Source organism: Pogoniulus pusillus, chromosome 28 (assembly GCF_015220805.1).
Source record: "Pogoniulus pusillus isolate bPogPus1 chromosome 28, bPogPus1.pri, whole genome shotgun sequence".
In the NCBI taxonomy this organism is placed as follows: Eukaryota; Metazoa; Chordata; class Aves; order Piciformes; family Lybiidae; genus Pogoniulus; species Pogoniulus pusillus.
The window spans coordinates 9,496,864-9,513,299 of record NC_087291.1 but is presented as its reverse complement, the minus strand read 5'-3'; the positions used below and the strand labels follow the sequence as shown (position 1 = coordinate 9,513,299).

Here is a 16,436-nt window from a genome sequence, read left to right as displayed (position 1 = left end):
TGGCTGACTTCTATGTCTACTAACAGCTCTCAAGCAGAATGAAAAGTTTCATCACCATAGCAAGAATTAAATAACAACAATAAAAGAAAGACTTAATAGGACTTTGGTGGGTTCTTCAGACATTTGCATGTTAACACTTTCCTGGAATCACAAAAAGAGCAGAGAAAATAGTCACCAAAATAAAAGATTGACAAGTTCATTTTGCAGATTTCTAGCACTGACAACTCAAACCTGGGCTACTCAATCACTTAACTTCAATTCTGAAACAATATTGTTAATCATTTCTCATTAATACACTCTATAGTATCCCCTAGAAGCACACTAATATTTTTAGGCCTGAGTAATTAATATTTGTGAATACAAACCAAGTTGTAAACTCCTAGGAGAAGAGCTTCTATGCATCCACTGCTCTGCAAATCTCTGCTGGCTGAGACAGCGAGGTAGCACCACATCAACTCGGGTAGGAACTGCAGCGTAAATCGTAGCAATTGCTTCTCCCCACTGCGATAGAACTCAAAAAGCTGATGGCAAACTGGCTCCAGGAGCTGAAATGTGAAGGACAATTGTGAATGAATGAAAGAAACATCACAGGAAATTTCAGCTTGGTCTGGAGAAAACTAAACAAATGCTGTAGTTTAGCTATTAGGGAGTAGCTGATGAAATAACTGTCTGTGGTCATCACACCTCATGCCATGCTCTCAGTGTATCTAGTATATACAGGAAAACTATCTGTACAAAAGGCCTTGCTGTTCTAGAGCTCCCTGAGTGTGCAAACAAAGTGATAGAAAGTTTTACTTATAAATCAAGGAGAGTTGCATTAAAATTCAAATTCCAAGTGGTACAATAATTTAGTATATAGCAAAATTAATTCACTTTTCTACTCATTAAATTCTTCTATAAACAGACTGAAGTTTCTGGGTTTGAGAAAGAATTGGGAAGCCTAAAGAGTAATTATGCAATCAAATTCATTAAGCTAATACAACTGGAAATATTACACTGAAGTAATACATTGAGCTAGAACAAGTTAAAAAAACAATTAAGCAATCAGCTTGCACTGTATTTCAGGATTTAAAGTGCATTCTTCAGTACAAGGCTGGTGAGACTCTGGAACAGGAAGCCCAGGAAGGCTGTGGATGCCTCCTCCTTGGGGCTGTTCAAGGCCAGGTTGGACCAGGCCTTCAGCAGCTGAGTCCAGCTGAGAGGCACCCCTGCCCATGGTGGGGAGGTTGGAGTAGATGATCTCTTAAGTCGCTTCCAACCTAAGCTATTCTATGTTGATTCTATAAGATGTATTCCTGCACAAAATCTCCCAATGTTCCAGCATGAGAATGATTGAATCCAAGCCAGCCACACATTTTAGAGTATTTAACAGACTGCTCTGAGACAAAATACCATCATCATTAGAACTGCCACCACACTTGAGTTCAGAAAGCAAAGTATGACATCTTTCTCAAAATCCTTAAACCTGGAGTATAGACCTGTACTGTACCAGTAGCAATATGCAGATCACCTTTTCCATTTCACTTTAACTACAGCACTCAGTTCTCCTGCTACTTGGTCACACCTTCAGTTTTCCAATGGAGCAAGCACTCAAAAAAGTGCTTCTCCTCTATTTTCCTCCCTTTATTGCAGCACAGGAGGCACCACCACCAGAACAGCATACTAGGAAAAATCTAAACATCTTGTTTTCCCAAGCTGCTTTTCTTGACTGCAGAGTTGAGTCAACATTTCCTACCACCCAATGTCCCTTTGCATTCAGAAGTATCTTAGTAGGTTTTGGTTCTTTGTAAGAAGTCATCTGGGGCAACCTGGTCCATTCAAAAAAGAGGAACTTTTAGCTTCTAGCAGATACATTCTTCTCTTTGGAAATACCATCTCTGAAACATCTACTTTAAAGGCTAAAGAACTGTGCCAGGCCAAGCTAGTCAACAGTTTTAAGAGCAGAATATCAAAGATACTTCCAGAAAAGTTTGCTAGAACAAGTGCTTTCCAGCTTCAGCTTCCTGTTTTCACACAATTTGCATGCTTCCTTTCATGAAGCAGCAGTTCACATCGATGTGCTTGAACTCTAAAAGGCACACAAACAGCTGGGACAGGTATCCACATTCACATCGTTATCTCCCTTGAGACAGCTTTACATCAGCATATTTCAATGCATAATCAGTACAAAACCAGATCTTCTTCTTCAAAATGCCACCACATGCTACAACCTAACATCAAAACGTACTAATGATTGTTCCTGGTTTACACTAGAACAGCTCCAAAAGGCATTTAGCTGGAAAAATAATGTTGGAACAGATGAATGTCCAATTTCATCTCTCCCTTTTAAGCTTCATCCAAGTATGTTAGAGACTTGCCTAATGAGAATGCCTGGGTGGCTGCTATCTAAAAGGACAGCAATAGTGGCTTTAGTAAAGCAAAAAAGAAATCTGGAATTTGTGAAGAGACAAATCTCAGGTTTTTTGTTTGTTTGTTTTTTACTGTTGGGATTCTTGAGTTAATTAAAAGTTCTTTGAATTTTTACATTTAGTGAGGAGTCTGCTTGTATTGAGTAGCAGTGACCTAGTCCTATCAGTGGCCTAGGAACTTCAAAAGTTACTTCAGAGTCTTTACTAACAAAGCTACTAAATATAGGATATTTTTTTGCTATAGTAAAGAAGTACTTCATTTATCACACAAATTGATTGTAAATATTCTTTTTTTGAAAAGCAAACAAACCAACCCTCAAAACATGAACACGAAACATGAACCAGCAGGAAAAAGCAGTCACAGGTTCAAATACATCACTACTTTTCAAATGCTCAAATAAAGGAATACATCCCTCCAAACAAGACTAATCACAACTTCAAGGTACAGATAATTATTTGAAGTACATCAATTCAAAAGGGATACAGACAGGCTTGTTTGTCTGTTTTTAATGTCAGCAGTATTCGTAGTGTTCATGCATTAATCCTTCCCCCTTGCATTACACAAATGAGATAAAAGACAGCACATATCCTACTCTGCAAAGCAAGTTGTCATTGCACAACACAGCTAAATAGATCTCAAAACAAAACCACCAAAAACAACCCAGCTGAAAGAAGTTACTCGCCTTTTAAACTGCTAGTTTGTAAGTATTTTCACAATGTGGAAAGCTCCAAGTAGCCCTTTCCACAAGTTGACAGGTACTCAGAGAACAACTGAAGTAACTGTTGTCCCAGGGCAGCACAGCACTCCATGTCAGCACTGGCTTTTCTCTTTCAGTTCAAAAATCTCATTAACAAGAAAACCTTTGATCCCTTGCCATAGAATCGTCCATAAACTCTTTTGAGCAGAATCTGCAGGGCCTTGACCACCCTGCTGCTAGGATTCCTAAGAAGCTTAATGAAGCCAGAAGTAGTAAGAAATTGAAGAACAGGCAAAAGTATCATTTTGGCTATCAGCAGGGAGACTCATCAGATTAATTTACATGTTGACACACATTCTGAAACCCAGACAGGCTTGACTCAGTGCTTGGAATGACTCAGAATGCCTTTCTGGGCAGCAAAGTAAAATTACATTTCTCTTTTGCTGGACAATCTGGGAGTTTCTTTACCTGCATTCTCTCTAAAAATGCATATGCTGAAAGTACTTAACCTCTAACCATTATTGGCATCACCTCCAACTTTGGAAAGGTTCTTTATGCTGAGTCTTTTCAGAAAAGGAATGAAGAACTTAGTGTAATTTTAAAGCAATGCACAAAGGTTTGCTGGATGGTAGCAAGAGAGACAACACAGCTAGCAAGACACAACTAAAACTACCTTGGCATGATCTAAACTCACTGGGACACTTTAAAACAAGTGCAGTCATGGAGTATGGAGTCATTCTTCACACAGGTACAGAGCAAACCTGCCCACTTCCCTCCAAATTTGCTTTGCCCCCCATCATTTCAGCAAGGGTACATCCTTCCATATTAATGCATATATTTATTTTGTATGCATTTAAAACAACAACACAAGACCTAAAACCTAAGCAGTAACTTAAGAGAACTGCTAAACCTATCTAACATTGCTCCCTTGGGTTGCAATAGACAAGTTTCTGATACAGACTCACATTCAAGTCATACTGGACCACAGAAAGAATTCTATCAAATATCTTTTCTATTGCTTAACTGATTTCTTAATTCTATACCCAAGTCCCAGAGACCACAAATATGACCTAGAAGTTTATGAATTACTGCCATAGAAACATTTCATTAGTGACAAACATTTTGACTGAGGTTCTTAGTGTAGAGTTCTGTTGTTAGAACACAATGAAGTAGCATACAAGGTCCTACTTTATCCTGCTCATGTTGTCATTCTGCGTGAGAGATACTCACTTCACTGTGTGGGTCCTGAATCACTTTGTAAAGAGATGAAATCAAAGCATTCTTGTCTTTCAAGTTTGTAGCATAGCTGGATATGGATGATTCTGGCAGGGTCTGAAATAAAAATATTATAGCTATCAAAAAAAGAGTAATTTTTATCACTAAAATTCAACTGTTTCAACAAACACTCTGTTAAAAGTTACTATTTATCAGAGCTCGCTCTAAACTAAAACTTGTTCCACAAAAATATCCTCACTGCAGAAATCACCATGTTTTCAGAACAACAAAATTGCTAGAAGACACAATGTATTTTATCATTTTGCAGACAGTTACATATAAAATGCAATGACAGAGGATGGAAAAGGGATAAAAAGGAAGTTTCATGCTTTAGTAAGTTTTCTAAAGACTCATTGTACACAGCTAGTGAACATTACTACAGGACAGACTATCACTCTAAAAGAACACAAATGCCAGTTTATGTGAGCAGCTCTCCTCTAACACTAAAAAAGACTTTCTTCCAGTACTTAGGACAGTAAAAATCTCATCTAACAGTGCTTTAGAAGCCATACATTTAAACTTACTATTCATAGCTTACAGTACTTACCTGGAGCCCTTCAAAGGAGATGATATTCCATTATACACACTGGGAATGTCTTCCCATCTATTTAAGCAGACCAGCAGCAAAACTTAGTCAAGTCTAGTGTGTTCTCAAATCAACTAGACCATTCATCTGTTACACACATTTTCACTGCTCCATATCAGGAGGCAAGTAACTCCAAGGAGGACAAGTGAAAACCTCCTTTCAAATAGCTATGTGTATATATGCTATTATCTGGAATGGGCTGCCCGGGGATGTGGTGGAGTGGAGTCGCTGTCCCTGGGGCACTTCAAGGCAAGGTTGGACGTGGCACTTGGTGCCATGGTCTAGCCTTGAGCTCTGTGGTAAAGGGTTGGACTTGATGATCTGTGAGGTCTCTTCCAACCCTGATGATACTGTGATACTGTGATCTCTGCAAAGTCCAAGGCTCTTATTTTTCTTCATTTCCTACAGTAATCAAAGCACTCTTGCATGCTGCTGCAACAGAGATGCAAATGCTACTAGCTAAGGAGCTGGGAATACATTACCTTGAACTCTGATAACCACTCTTCCACAATCCCAGTATCCACAGCTAACATCTTCCAACATCTGTTCCAAAACCTTCAGCCTGAAAGTGTAAGCAAACACCACTTGTGAATGACGAAAAAAACGAAGTCCCTGAGAATACTTTTTAAATCCAACTGTGTTTTCATTTGTGACTATTTCACATGCTGACCTTACTTTGAATTTCTTATTCCATCTCACTTACACGAGCTGCTGGAAGTATAGGCATGGGAGTCTTCAGACAGAGGAGTTTAATGAATTCCAAGTATGCCTTGTGTGGGCAGACCAGTAAGTCAAAAGATTTGCAGCAATGGCATTTTGAAACCAGAAAATATTACTTGCTCTAGTTCAATTTATTTTTCAGCTTACAGAACTTGAGAGAAAACTGTATGGACTTTCTGAAGAGAAATGACTGTTTAGGGTTTCCCTAGCCAACTGCAATTCCTGACTTGGAAAAGGTCAATAAAGACTGATAGAAAACCTTTCAATCCTCCCTACCATGGCAACTGCAAGACAACAAGCCTGCTGCCTCAGCATGCGGCTCAAGACAGACAGAAGTCCAACAGCCTGCACAATCTCTGAGCAAGACTTGAACACAGAAAATGCTGAGTGGCTTTCAAAAATCGTTTTTTGCTTCTTTTGAGAAAACACTTGAAAACAACAGTCCTTTGGAATGGCAGATTTTGAACAAAAGAGCAACCTATCACTAAGATACTAAACTATTACACACAAGCATGCTGAAGGGGAGACCCTCAGGCACAGGTGAACCACTCAACAATACACATTACCTATCCAAATTGTGACCAGGGCCTTCAAACAACTGAATTAAATGCTCATCTGAAGACAAAAATGAACGTTTAAGTGGCAAAACGTTCACTTATGCAAGACATCCCCTTGGTTTGTCAGTTTAAAATCAGTTATGAAGTATTGATGCCCAAGTATCCGCTAGTTGATGAATGACAAGAGAGCCAAGGAAGAACTGCCTGGTATAACACAGATATTGTGCTCTGAAACCCAGACTGTAATGGAATATATCCAGAGAATCTTAAGAAGCCTCACAGGAGAAGAACCAGACAGGATAACTGTGAAAGCTCACTATAAAACTCCAAAGCAAAGGGAAAAATAAATACTCAAGTAAGGCTTTAAAGAGAAAGTGACCAAGAGCTTTCCGTACATGGGACATGGTTGTGAGGCTTGGAACACAAGGCCTATGAGGAGAGGCTGAGGGAGCTGGGGGTGTGCAGCCTGCAGAAGAGGAGGCTCAGGACTGACCTCATTGCTGTCTACAACTACCTGAAGGGAGGTTGTAGCTAGGTGGTAATGGTCTCTGCTCCCAGCAACAGAACAAGAGGACACAGTCTCAAGTTGTGTCAGGGGAGGTCTAGGCTGGATGTTAGGAGGAAGTTGTTGGCAGAGAGAGTGATTGGCATTGGAATGGGCTGCCCAGGGAGGTGGTGGAGTCACCATCCCTAGAGGTGTTCACGAAAAGCCTGGATGAGGCACTTAGTGCCGTGGTTTAGTTGACTGGCTAGGGCTGGGTGCTAGGTTGGACTGGATGATCTTGGAGGTCTCTTCCAGCCTGCTTGATTCTATGATATGACTACTCAGAAATGCAGAGCAAAAGGACATGCCTATGCACAGCAATACACATTTCAGTGTCACAAGATGCCTAACTTTGCAATTATTCTCCCTGGAGATAAAGATTATCTGTTAAGACACATGTCTCCTCAGAGTCAAAAGAGCCTCATTTCCACACATAAGGTGTGTGTGAGCTATTAAACCTGGCAGACAATCTGCCTGTTCTGCTGAGGATTGTCACATTTTGTGCTAGTTAAATACCAGGACTACAACAACGTATGCTAAGAGTTGGGACATGCAAGACAGTTCTAAAGGAAGGACTGAAAAATGTAAAATCTCAGAATCAACTATGCTGGAAGAGACCTTCAGGACCATGCAGTCCAACCTATCCCCCAGCCCTAGCCAGTCAACCAGACCATGGCACTAAGTGCCTCATCCAGACTTTTCTTGAACACCTCCAGGGATGGTGACTCCACCACCTCCCTGGGCAGCCCATTCCAATGCCAATCACTCTCTCTGCCAACAATTTCCTCCTAACATCCAGCCTAGACCTCCCCTGGCACAACTTGAGACTGTGTCCCCTTGTTCTATTGCTGATTGCCTGGGTGAAGAGACCAACCCCACCTGACTACAGCCTCCCTTCAGCTGGTTGTAGACAGCAATGTGTTCACCCCTGAGCCTCCTCTTCTCCAGGCTAAACAAGGCTCGCTCCCTCAGCCTCTCCTCATAGGGCTGTGCTCCAGGCTTGCTGAGCCCATAGAAAGTAACTCTCAAAAAGAATTTTTAGCACAAAGTAGGCCAAAGTAAGACCTAATTTACAGCATCTGTTAAGCTTTTATGGAAAAAAAAAATCCCTAAAGGATTAAAAAAGCATGCCTTAATTACAGCTCTGTTTGAGTGGATTCAACTGCAAGATATAGGCCACTGTAAGCATTAGATGCCCCAGTCACTGTGGAATTAAAGCAACAAAGTGGATAAAGTAAATACATGATACTTTGAGAATTGAGAATGTGCCTTATAAACACCAAAATTGCAATTAAAATTCAAATCATACAGTAAGCATTGAACTCTTTTTTCCCTTGATCTTTTCCTCCTAAGCCCCTGCAAACAGTTCAGACGAGTGGAGTCTGAGAGTGTCTTTAAACCCAAATTGCCTTTGTCCTCACAAATCAAACAATACTTTGACCACAAGTGACAAGCACTTCTGAATGTCCTTATGCTCCTCATTCCAAGAGGTTATGAGGCAGAGTCATTTGGATATCCTGATGGAAAACAGTTGCAGGAAGCAGGAAGGCATCTCAAAGATTCAAAAAACTCTTTGTGGGGGATCTCAGTCAGGTTACATCAGCTAACAGTCACAGCTCTGTTTGTACTTCCATTAGACATATATATTCTTAGCTTATATGATAAATGAAGTAAAGCAACTTCAGGTGACGCTTTTACTGCAGGTCTTATCGCATTGCTTCACATTTGCCACATGATAAAATTACACATAGCTACTGCAGGCCAGTTAACACACAGCAAATTCATCTGCGTGTTCATGCCTTGTGAGGTAAAAGCACTTGGGAGTATTTTCAACAAGGCCCTCAGCCTGGATTAGCAGCAAGAAACATGACATATTCTAAAGCATAATTAACCACCTAGCTTTCCTACTAGAACATCTGTTTAAAGTAGGCATGCACAAAGCCAGACAGCCCTTACTAATCTCTAACACTGGAACCCGAGAACACGTGCAACTTGAACTCTACTATCAACAAGAGGAGAGCAAGTTTAACTTAGCATTCCACTCAAAGTCTGCAATCCATTTTGATACAGCTTGAGGTAAAACTGGATCTGTTCCTAAGTAATAAGCAGCCCAAGAGCTGTAAATTGATCCTGCTTTATTCTAATAATAAAATAGGAGACACCAATTTTTGCTTTGTTTCAAATTGTACAAGTAGAATAAGACACCAAGCAAGTTTATCTGACAACATTGAGTCTTGTTTGGAGGATACTTCTACAAAGATCACTCCTTTTTCAGTTTCTGCACAAATGGAGCAGGAACTTACCAAATTTACCATTTTTAATAGAGGGGGGAGAAAAAAGCTGCGATGCACTGAGCCAGTGCTGAGCATGCCAAGACAAATTAAAATGTATTCTCTGGCCAAATTACTAATGGATTCATTTACTTAAATGGCTTCAGCTTTTCACACCTGTCACTCAAGACTTTAATACAAGAATATCAACTCATAGTTCTGAATGGAATCACAGACAACACGTGCATAGGCTCTTCTTTAAAAAGAAATGCTGCTACCAGGTGGCTTTTCTATTCTTTAAAGCTACCCAGCCTATGCAGAATGCATCCAGAGCACACATGTGCAAATTAAATGTGGATTACATACAAGGAGGCTGCAACTGGATGAAGAATGAACTCTTGAGTTCTACAGAACTGACCTCCTGGAACCACAGTATTAGGAACTTGCCAGTGGAAGTCACAGAGCTGGAAAAAACAAAACCAAGAGCCAAAAACTGCTCAAGTCCCATCCTCTGGGAACTGCTGGAATAGGAGGGAAAAGCATATACAACATCCTTACCCAATCTGAAAAATATCCACTTAGAAGTTTATACTATTTGCTAAGAATTACTTCTTTTTGCCTTGGGGAAAATTGGAGCAGAAAGCTGAGACTTTCATGAACTATCAGCCAAATTTGTCAACTCATCCCAGAAGAGGAACAAAGTAAACTTGAGAGCTTTCTCTTAGGATGTACCACACCCATAAGAGATGGAGTCCTTGGTACACATTAATCTTGTATCCTAGAGTAGCTTGTATACAGAAGCAGGGATTTAGGTGTATGAAAACAAGATTTGGATTTTCTTGCTCTTTGAAGTGGTAGGAACAGTCTTTATAAAAATTTAACCAGCTGTACATCATACATCAGGTTTACTCAAAGCCTACTGTTTGCACTTAAAATTGACACTGCTGAACCCTTTCTCTCTCAACTCGTTTCAGAGTCCAAAACACAATCCTTGGTGAACTTAAGAACAGGAAATAGTCTTCAGGCAATTGTATTCTTGAATAAACTGCCAATGCCTTTTCCTGATGGTCATGCATAACTCATTCTAGTGACACAGTGAGTATGTGGATGCAGTAAGGGGTAGCAAATCATCCAGAGTCTCTTGAGATAAGAAACCAATGCTGCTGTGGACTCTAAAAACCACTCTGACAAAGGTCAGGTCTGACTTCTTGACTTTTTCCAAAGCTGCACTAAGAAACAAGCCTCTCATTGTGCCAAGCCTCAAACAGTCGAGTGCTCTACTCATATAGACAACACAAGCAGCAGTGCTCAGACACACAGTGCTAAATACTCTCTGATAATTTCTATCTTCAGTGTAAAATCAGACAATGTCAACAAGATGGCTATAGTGCACCAAGCCATCACTGACCCAGGCTTAAGCAAACTCCTAAAATGACAAGAGATGGCTGTTCAGTGCCTTCCAACCACAACAAGAATACATTTAGTGCCTTCTAACATGCATCATGTGAAACAGAGGTGACAAGCTCAAAACAAACAGAAGGACTTCCTAAAAGCAATGCAAAGGAAGTATGTGCTGAGTTTCAAGTGCATGAACTTTGCACAAATGGACAGGAAAAAAAAAAGAAGCCTGGACACATTCATGGAAGAATCCATCCACAGCTGTTAAATATAAAAGCACTTCTTCCAGTTCAGAAGAAGTTGCTCCCCTAGAACACTCTTCCAGCTTCCCCCCTCAGTTCTTTTCGAGGCCTCTATTGACAGCCACTGTTAGACAAGGCTTCAGAAACTCTGCTCTGATTCAGTGTGGTCATTACTGCTTCTTCTTCATTACTGCTGTCTTCTTCACAACACAGCAGTGAATATACACAAGGTAACTATTTCGAACATCTTTGTTCCCAATGTTTTGAGAAGGGTACTGAGCTCTAGGAACTGAAACTGCAGCAAATTTGAATTGGGTGTTACTCATTTCTGCTGTTTCCCCCACCCACCCCTCCCATCAGTGCTGGAATCAACCATCTCATGTGCAGCTTACAGTTTAAATCACAATGTGGAACTTCAGCCTTGAGGAGTCAGGGGTCAATGGACTTGTCTATTATGGAGATTTAAGTTAGTACTCTTGATCTTATACACACATGAATAGTTTACACATGGAATATGACGAAGTGATAGATATTGACCATCAAATTAAAATAAAATCCTCCTGAATGACCACAAGTAAGGAAAAATAATCAGTTATTTTACAGAAAGAAAGCATACATTAACCAGACCATCCAGAAACTGTAAAGAACAGTCTTAAATGCAGCTATTTCTTGTGCAAAGGATCCAGCACTACACAATACTGATGCTTTGCAGTCCACAAACCTACACACAAATACTTGGCATACCAAACTATAACTCAGCCTTCTAGAATGTTTCAATTCTGTAAATAGGAAAAAACCAAGACACACACCCCCCACCTACAGTTGAGATAATAATGCCATTTACAATGCCGGCAAATAGTCATATGGGCACATATGACCCAAAATACCAATGATAAAAGATTGCTAAAATATCTTAAAGCAGGAGCTAGGACGCCTGTAACCTTTTGAAGATTGTAATCCTGACCTTTGACTCCTGGGAATTCTATTTGCTCAATTTAAGATTAGCAAACAACAATTACAAGCTACCTTTTGTATGCAACTAACCTGCCCTTTATCAGCAAGGAAATAACTCTTTTGAGATAGCTAAATGACTCATGCCAGCTAAACAACTCACCAAGATAAGAGATATGAGATTACACATTGATATATTCACCTGAATTTATACAAGTCACAGTAAGTCACATTTCTATTGTTAAAGCAGTAGAAAAGCAGTCCTGGCAGTACAGCACCGAAGTGCAGTAAGATGAATTAAGTTCTACAGCTTGATTTTCTTCCTTTTTTAATCCTACCTCACTATTTCTTCCTTGCTGCCTTCTGCACAAAAGCACATGTTAACTACAACGGCCGCATTGACAATCAGAGCCAGTCAAAATTGGCCACCTCAAAGTCAAGTTAGAATCACAGAATGGTAGCTGTTGGAAAGGACCTCCAGAGATCAAATCCAACCCCACTGCAAAGCAGGACCACCTAGGGCAAGCCACACAGGAAGATGCCCAGGCAGGTCTTGAAAATCTCTGGAGGAGACTCCACCACCTCTCTGGACAGCCTGTTCCAGTGCACTGTCAACCTCACAGTAAAGATTTTTTTCCTTATGTTGAAGAGGAGCTAGAAGTTTGTTACTCTGGTTACACCCCATTCTCCAGCTTGCAGAAGCCCTACTGTCCTTCAAACTATTTTATTTGCACTACATCCTCAAGTGTTAGCTCTTGTATCGTCTGTAACATAGCAATAGTAACACCTGGTACAGAAATTAGCACTTACAAGAAGAATTCTCTACAGAGCCCCAAGCAAACTAAATGGAATGATCTCACACACCCCACTTTCCCTAAGCCTAATGTATGCTACATCCCTGTGAAGTCAGAAAGTTTCCCTAAAACCCAAAGATACATTCAACACAGTGAAATAAAATAAATTATCTAGAGAGAACGCATTGCAACTCTCATTTCAGCGTTGCATAGAAGTCTTGAATCAATGTTCTTTTCAAGAGCACAGGGCATTATTTTGGTAGTAATGCTTTGATGTCTAGTTCCTTGCCTCCCCAAACTTCAACACTTACACACTATATACCTTTACTAGTAGTTACTCACTGGGCATTCACAAGCCTTCGTGTACCCACAAACATGAACTATCCTTTCACTTGTAGCTGAGGAAGCCCAATACACTGCATTTGAAACAACCATGAACTGTGCTTTTGGCATGAATCCTGGACAGGTCAATGATTTGGACTTCCCAGAAACAGCCTTTGAAGAACTTAATACACTGTGAGAACAACCATTATATGACTTACCCAGGGTAGAACAACAATAGTGTAATATTTGATCATTTATGATGCTATTATGACTGCAATTGAGTTGATTTTACTTTTACTCCAGAGCAATTATTTTAAAGGAGTGCTGATACACCCCATTACCCTAACTCTACCAATGCACCATTATCTCCAGTACACCATTTTATCAGCCCTGCTTAAAACAGGAGGAAAGCAGGAACCTTGCTGTTAGAGGTACACTCCAGATTTTATAGCAGAGAGGTTAATGATAGTCATAGCATCACAGAATCAGTCAGGGTTGGAAGGGACCACAAGGATCACCTAGTTCCAACCCCCCTGCCATGGGCAGGGATACACTACCCTAGACCAGGCTGGCCACAGCCTTATCCAGCCTGCCCTTAAACACCTCCAGGGATGGGGCCTCAACCACCTCCCTGGGCAACCCATTCCAGGCCCTCACCACTCCAATGTTGAACAACTTCCTCCTCACATCCACTCTGAATCTACCCACTTCCAGCTTTGTTCCATTCCCCTTAGTCCTGTCACTCCCTCATATCCTAAAAAGTCCCTTCCCAGCATTTTTGGAGGCCCCCTTCAGTACTGAAAGGCCACAATAAGGTCACCTCAGAGTCTCCTCTTCTCCAGACTGAACAGCTGCAACTCTTTCAGTCTGATCTCATCGCAGAGCTGCTCCAGCCCTCAGAGCATCCTTGTGGCCCTTCTCTGGACATGCATGTCCACATCCCTCTCGTCATGGGGGCTCCAGAGCTGGATGCAAGGATAGGCCCATGATATCTTTTAGTAGCTCATTTTGACCAAAGAATAAAACAAAACAGAACAAAACAAAACAAAACCAAAAACCATTTTCCAGAGGATGGGTACATCAACATTGAAAATAATCTTAAGACTCAGTTTGCTTTGAATGCTTTGTGATTGCTTCCTGTTGAGTTACAGAATTAAAACGTTCCATCACAACTCAATTAACTTCCTACTCAAGCTTTTGCAGTTCCTGTTTACTGTACAAGTAGAGAACTACCTTGAGGTGTTCTTTCTTCCCTTGGCATCAAGTATATTCACATTCTACTGCTGCTACTGGATCATCTTGGGGGTCTCTTCCAACCTGGTTGATTCTATGATTCTTTCCTGACCCCGCAGCTGGAGGTGTTTAAGGCCAGGCTGGATGAGGCTGTGGCCAGCCTGATTTAGGGCAGGGTGTCCCTTCCCATGGCACGGGGGTTGGAATTAGATGATCCTTGTGGTCCCTTCCAACCCTGACTGGTTCTATGATTCTATACTGAATTCATACAGGATTTTTATTTTATCACACTGAAAAGTAGCTATAAATGGTTAAACAATTTAGTCTTTGCCACTGCTTCACTGGATTGCTGCAACTCTGTCAACACAGATGAACCATGTCCATTTCTTTGCCAGAATTGGAGAAAATATCCAAGACACTTTAAAATCCCAGTATCAGAGGAATAAACAAAAGATTTCCATTACTTCCTTAAGCAAGGAATGAATACATGCACTATGCATGCAAAGGAACTACACAGTTTAGAGATCTTCTCTGACTATGTTAAGTTTCAGATAGAACAATCTTTTATCAGCTTTACCTGTAGAGCTACAGATTGCCAGCTACAACAATCTGGGGCAAAAATATCACTGTGCCAACAACCACCACACTCTAGCAAGAGCTCTTGGTAAGCAGGGCAAATGCATGTGCTTCAAACGCTTTAATTTTAGCTAAGACAAAAAGAACAAAAGAATCATGGAATCACAGAATGTCATGAATACTGACAACACATACACCAAAAGTGACTAAGGCAGCAAAAATATCAGAAGTAGCAAAGACTACAAATCCACTCAGCCAATCTCTAACGTGATGCTAAAGTGTTAGAAGAGTAGTTCTGACATATTTTCACACATTACTCAAAATTCACCAAAACTACAACCAATTCCAGTGGAAACAATGGAATCCTGGTACTTGTAGCAGTGTCATTAAGTACCTGACAAAACAGATGTTCCCTTTGTTGTGTGTCACTGAGTAACATAACAAATTTCATAGCCCAAAATGTAGTGTCCCATCACACCCCCACTGTGGTGAAAATATGCACCATTTACAGCACTGACATAAAATGCTGAGCAGAAAACAGAGAGGGAAGGAATGGAACTTGATTTTTTCCCCCCCCTCAGTGTAACAATAAAATGTACCTCACGTTCTCTCAAGACAGGCTGGAATTGGTAAATACTATGCCAGCACTGGTAAAAGTGCAGGATGCATATATAAGTGGATGTGCAGAATTACTGTCAAAAGCCTCTCACCTGCTCCTCCAGCTGCTGCAGTGGGAATTCAGTTCAAAGTGGGGAAAAAAACAAAATACAGGATTCTATCAGCCTTTCTAGCTCTGACAGAGGGAGTCAATACAATTAGACACATGAGAGATACGAGTGGAAAGACTACAATTTATTGAGCCTCAGAGCTCTGAGTAAAAGCGATAGCATGCCCACAGCACATGAAACTGGTGTTTTGGCACAATCTAAAGCAAGTCAGTAAGAAAGGTATCATTTTAACTGAGTAAACAGCAATTGGTGCAGCCAAATGTGCTCTAACCACAAACTGTAGAATATTCAGAATTTCACTGGCAAAATCCAGCACAAAGCTACTATAAGAAAAAAAAACTTGTGCTTTAGCACTAAGTACCAAGAGCAAAACAATTCCCTTTTATCACTCTTCCCTGTGCTTTCATAAATTTCTCTTCATCAGCCTGACAAAAAACCTATGAGGTTGTCATTTGATTTTGAAGCTTACTTCAACTGTGGAAGAGTATCACAATTTCCTTCAGCCAGCAAACACTGAGGAGTGTTAGCAAGGAAAAGAAGAGTTCATGGGTTGTACATGAAGATCCTACAGCCTGCTTCCACAGATACAGCTGTCATGAAAGCATACCCAGCACCTCTTAGATGGTAAACTGAAAATATTCACAGCATCCCAATTTTCAGAGATGTGATTGGTATTAGAAACCTCTTAAATACAGTTTAAGATTTTTAAGTCAACTTTACAGCATCCAAATTTTCAGAGATGTGATTGGTATTAGAAACCTCTTAAATACAGTCTAAGATTTTTAAGTCAACTTACTGCTTTTACAGTGATGCATATTCCAGTAATTTCCTTTAACACAGCAAATACTGTAGCATTAAAAACAAACATACAAACCAATTGTCTTTACATCTGAGAACAGGACTGCAGTTCATGAAAACAAATCACCAGCCCTGTCATTAGGCAGACACTCACTAAAACCTTTTATTACCCAGCACTAGCTTCTGTAAAAGACAGCCTCATTATGATTACTTTTAACTCTCTATCACATATTTTATGTGTAATAGCTTCTTTCCCCTCTTTCTAAAAAACAACTGCAATTAACTGTAGTAGCAGTATTGAATCACATAGTTTAGTATTGAGAAAAATATTAAA

At 40.4% G+C, this 16,436-nt stretch overlaps 1 protein-coding gene across 6 annotated transcripts in view; it reads right to left on the bottom strand.

Annotated features, from left to right (window-relative positions):
* Nucleotides 1–16,436, bottom strand: part of HYCC1 (hyccin PI4KA lipid kinase complex subunit 1) — a 38,842-nt gene that overhangs the window by 17,058 nt on the left and 5,348 nt on the right. For all 6 annotated transcript variants that reach the window (XM_064166858.1, XM_064166857.1, XM_064166855.1 and 3 more), the window contains 3 exons: nucleotides 5,450–5,529; nucleotides 4,337–4,438; nucleotides 366–545 (listed from right to left, as the gene is read on the bottom strand). In XM_064166858.1, the coding sequence (XP_064022928.1) occupies nucleotides 366–545; nucleotides 4,337–4,438; nucleotides 5,450–5,500 (333 nt within the window). In that variant the 5' untranslated portion in view covers nucleotides 5,501–5,529. The remainder of the gene's footprint in view (nucleotides 1–365; nucleotides 546–4,336; nucleotides 4,439–5,449; nucleotides 5,530–16,436) is intronic.